Source organism: Sinocyclocheilus anshuiensis, unplaced genomic scaffold (genome assembly GCF_001515605.1).
Source record: "Sinocyclocheilus anshuiensis isolate Anshui unplaced genomic scaffold, SAMN03320099.WGS_v1.1 scaffold738, whole genome shotgun sequence".
Lineage (NCBI taxonomy): Eukaryota > Metazoa > Chordata > Actinopteri > Cypriniformes > Cyprinidae > Sinocyclocheilus > Sinocyclocheilus anshuiensis.
In genome coordinates, this window is record NW_015542364.1 from 684,000 (window position 1) to 687,781 (window position 3,782).

Consider the following 3,782-nt stretch of genomic DNA (forward strand, 5'->3'; position numbering starts at 1 on the left):
TTATTTTATTTTGAATTAATTAATTAATTTATATTTTTATTTAAAATTTTATTTAATCTTTTTTTATTTTATTGTTTTATTTTAATTTATGATTTTGTTTCATATTTATTTAAATTACTTCATTTCATTTTGTCATTTATTTTATTTGTATTTAAATTTTCTATTCTATTCTATTCTATTCTATTCTATTCTATTCTATTCTATTCTATTCTCAGCTTTCAACTATTCTGCTAATAAAAGTGTCAAAACCGCACACAAACAAATGCGTCCGATATATATTGGTGTTGGAGCTCTTCATTGAGCTGCATTAGATCCTCAGAGAAATCATTCAGATCTCGTCACTCTCTCATGTAACGAGCTGTTGAGGCTGAAGACTCGGTGGTCCAGTAATTGAACAGACAGGAGGGTACAGGAGGGTCTCTGTTCAGAAGAAGTGCTGTAAAGGGGTTTTTGGCTTATATACTCCTCCTCAATCCTTGTGTTGGTGTTGAATGTGAGAAACGAATGGCGAATGTTTCCCAGACTGGAGTGTGGTTTTGCAGATGGAAAGCGTTTGGGCCGCAGAGCTCTGTGTGAGTGTTAATGGAGCGCAGGTCTGGCCTCTGCTCATCCAGACGTGTTGAAAGCTGCTCCTGCGTCTCTTATGTGTGCTTTGGTTGTGTTTTTCAGGTTCACACGAAGTTCCACTGCCGCCAGGCTCACGCCGCCGGATCCGACACGACCTGCCTCACTTTCTCTTACGACGGAGTAACTCTCGCATCACGAGGAGGTCAGACCTGCCGCTGCTTTCTGTCTGTATTAGGACTGGCTATATGAGACAGGAAAAAAAAAACATATATATATATAGTGCTGTCAAACGATTCATCTCGTTCAAAATAAAAGTTTTTTTTACATAATGTGTATATTATGTATACATAAGTACAAACACATGCATGTATACATTAAAGACAAATTTGTTATGTTTATATATTAAATATATTTATATTTAATATAAAATATAAGAAAATGTGTTCTAAATATATACATGCATGTGTGTGTATTTATATATACATAATAAATATACACAGTACACATACATATATGATGTAAACAAAAACTTTTATTTTGGATGCGATTAATCACAATTAATCATTTTACAGCACTAATATATAAATATATATATGAAGAGTTCAGATGCAAAAGCCTCTAAGTGCCGTTTGAAATTTTCTTCTAAAATGAGCATTTTTCTCAGGCTTTATTGTTTATGTTCAGTTATTTCACTTTAATGGCAATGAAAAGAACTTGCTATTAAAGTGAAATTACTTGAACCTACACATAGGAGCCTGAGAAAAATGCTCATTTTAGAACAAAATTCATATATATATATATATATACACACACACACACATACAAGATAGATTTACATTTAGTCATTTAGCAGATGCTTTTATCCAAAGCGACTTACAAATGAGGACAATAGAAGCAATCAAAACTAACAAAAGAGCATTGATATATAAGTAACTGGATGGTGAAATTGTGATGAAACGATGGGTTTGATGGAACCACAAGCAGCGCCTGAAAATAGGCTAACTTCCGTCAACTAATATCATTGTGCACACATGGTACGGCAGCAAAGTTCCTTGATTATTACGCCGGAATGAGAGTATAGTTCATAGTTCCTACGGCCTAGAAAATCACAACTTTTCATTTTCCGTCGGTCTTAGTACATGATGTAACCCGTCGGTCTTAGTACACGATGTAACTACAGAAGAGTCAAGTATTAAATAGGAAAAATATAGAAACTCTTTGGTCATTTTTACGGTCTAATCAGATTCAATGATCTATGCTAAGCTAAGCTAAAAGTGCTAAAAGTGCTCCCGGAGATCGTCTGAATGGATTCGAAAACGGCAAAACTCAACTGTGTAACTCTAGGGGATCTAGGGGAGTAGCCTATTTTCAAAAATAGTGGAGTGTTCCGTTAAGTAAAAGTAACTTAAGTTGCTTTCAAACAAAGTTCACTAGGTCCCAGGATGATTATCATTATAATTTAAAACTATACTAAAAAAATTAAATATTAGATGAAAAACTTGTTTCCTTAACTACCCGAAATGCACTAAAATTTGGTTGGGAACAATAAAATTACTAACGGGGAACATATTCTAAAAATGAACTTAAAATAAAACTGAACTAAAAATACAATAGTAATATTAAAAGGAAATTAAAAAAATTTTAAAAAGCACAACAAAATGAATAAAAATTAAACTTAAATTAACATGAAAACTGAAAATATAAAACTAAAACCTAATTCAAACCATTAACAAAATCTATAATTCTATATACTGTGAACATTTATTGGGATTTTTAGAGTTAAAAATATTCTATTTATGGTTTTTTTTCTTACATTAACCTGTGACTACAGATGAAAATACACCACCCTGGCTAAATCTGGCACATCTTACACTGATTTTGTGTACTGTTAATGTGTATCGTCTCTGATTTAATAAATGAGTGAATATAAATCACTGGAATCCTGAAATCTCAAAACCATCTCATTTCAGTAATTGTCTGGGTGTATATTCCGTCTCTGACTCTAACAGTGTTTCTCCTAGTCACGGGTTGGTTAGTAAAGAGTCTGTCACCTTAGCGATGATGACTTCCTTCCGCAGGATCTTCATGGCGTAGTACACCCCCGAGGCTTTCTCTCGCACCAGAATCACCTTCCCAAACGTGCCTTTACCCAGCAGCTTCAGGTAATCGAAGTCATTCATCGTCTGAGAGCACAAACCATCATCATCATCATCATCATTAGTGCAAACCAATGACTGATTTCTACGCTCGTAACCGTAATCTGCAGAGAGACGCACCACTCTGGAGCTGGATTTGGACAGAGACACCTCCATGTCCTCCAGACCGCAGACGTCACCGGGAGAGCTGTACTTGATCTCCATCGGTTCGTCCGCTTCCCGCGCCTGCAGCCCATTGGCCACGGCCTGGATCGCACGCATCCACTCGTCCCTTCATACGTTACAAGCAGTCAGACAGTGATTTACCATGGTGAAGACACGAGTAACAACACAACAACAGAGCAAACTGCTCAAATGACGTGTTTCCAGAAGTATAAGAACGGTTTGTAATAAAAAATGTATCACATGTCCCAAAAAATATTCAGCAGCACAACTGTTTTCAACATTGATAATAATCAGAAATGTTTCTCGAGCAGCAAATCAGCATATTAGAATGATTTCTGAAGATCATGTGACACTGAAGACTGGAGTAATGATGCTGAAAATACAGCTTTGCTTCACATGAATAAATTATATTTTAAAGTATATTAAAACAGAAAACTTATTTTAAATTGCAATAATATTTCACAAAATTAAATTTTTATCAAATAAATGCAGACTTGATGAGCACAAGAAACTTCTTTAAAAAACATAAAAAATCTTACTGATCCCAAACTTTTGAACGGCAGTGTATATTTTTATATATTGTGATAAATGCCATTTCTATATTGCAAAAGAAAAAAGCATTTGCAATGCTTCATGGGATTGAAAAAAATTAAAGCTGCTTATTAAACTTCACAGTCTTGTATCTTTGTCTTTTTGTTTGATTTTCCAGTGCACTTTGAATGAATGCTCATCTCTCAGCAGCAGACGCGCATGCATGCATGTGTGAGTGTGTGTGTGTATCTGTGTGTGTGTGAGTGTGTATCTGTGTGTGAGTGAGTGTGTATCTGTGTGTGAGTGAGTGAGTGAGTGAGTGAGTGAGTGAGTGAGTGAGTGTGTGCGCGTGTGTGTGTGAGT

General features: G+C 35.2%; 2 protein-coding genes across 2 annotated transcripts in view; one reads left to right on the plus strand and one right to left on the minus strand.

The window, feature by feature from the left end:
• The window catches only part of wdr70 (WD repeat domain 70), a 97,331-nt gene that overhangs the window by 68,157 nt on the left and 25,392 nt on the right, over positions 1 to 3,782 (plus strand). The window contains exon 11 of the mRNA XM_016490904.1: positions 670 to 769. Coding sequence (XP_016346390.1) covers positions 670 to 769 — 100 coding nt within the window. The remainder of the gene's footprint in view (positions 1 to 669; positions 770 to 3,782) is intronic.
• Positions 2,435 to 3,166, minus strand: LOC107692027 (RAC-beta serine/threonine-protein kinase B-like). Its single transcript, XM_016490905.1, has 2 exons — positions 2,844 to 3,166; positions 2,435 to 2,750 (listed from the first exon to the last, which is right to left on the minus strand). The coding sequence occupies exons 1-2, from the start codon at positions 2,982 to 2,984 to the stop codon at positions 2,589 to 2,591; spliced, it is 303 nt and encodes a 100-aa protein (XP_016346391.1). The 5' UTR covers positions 2,985 to 3,166; the 3' UTR covers positions 2,435 to 2,588.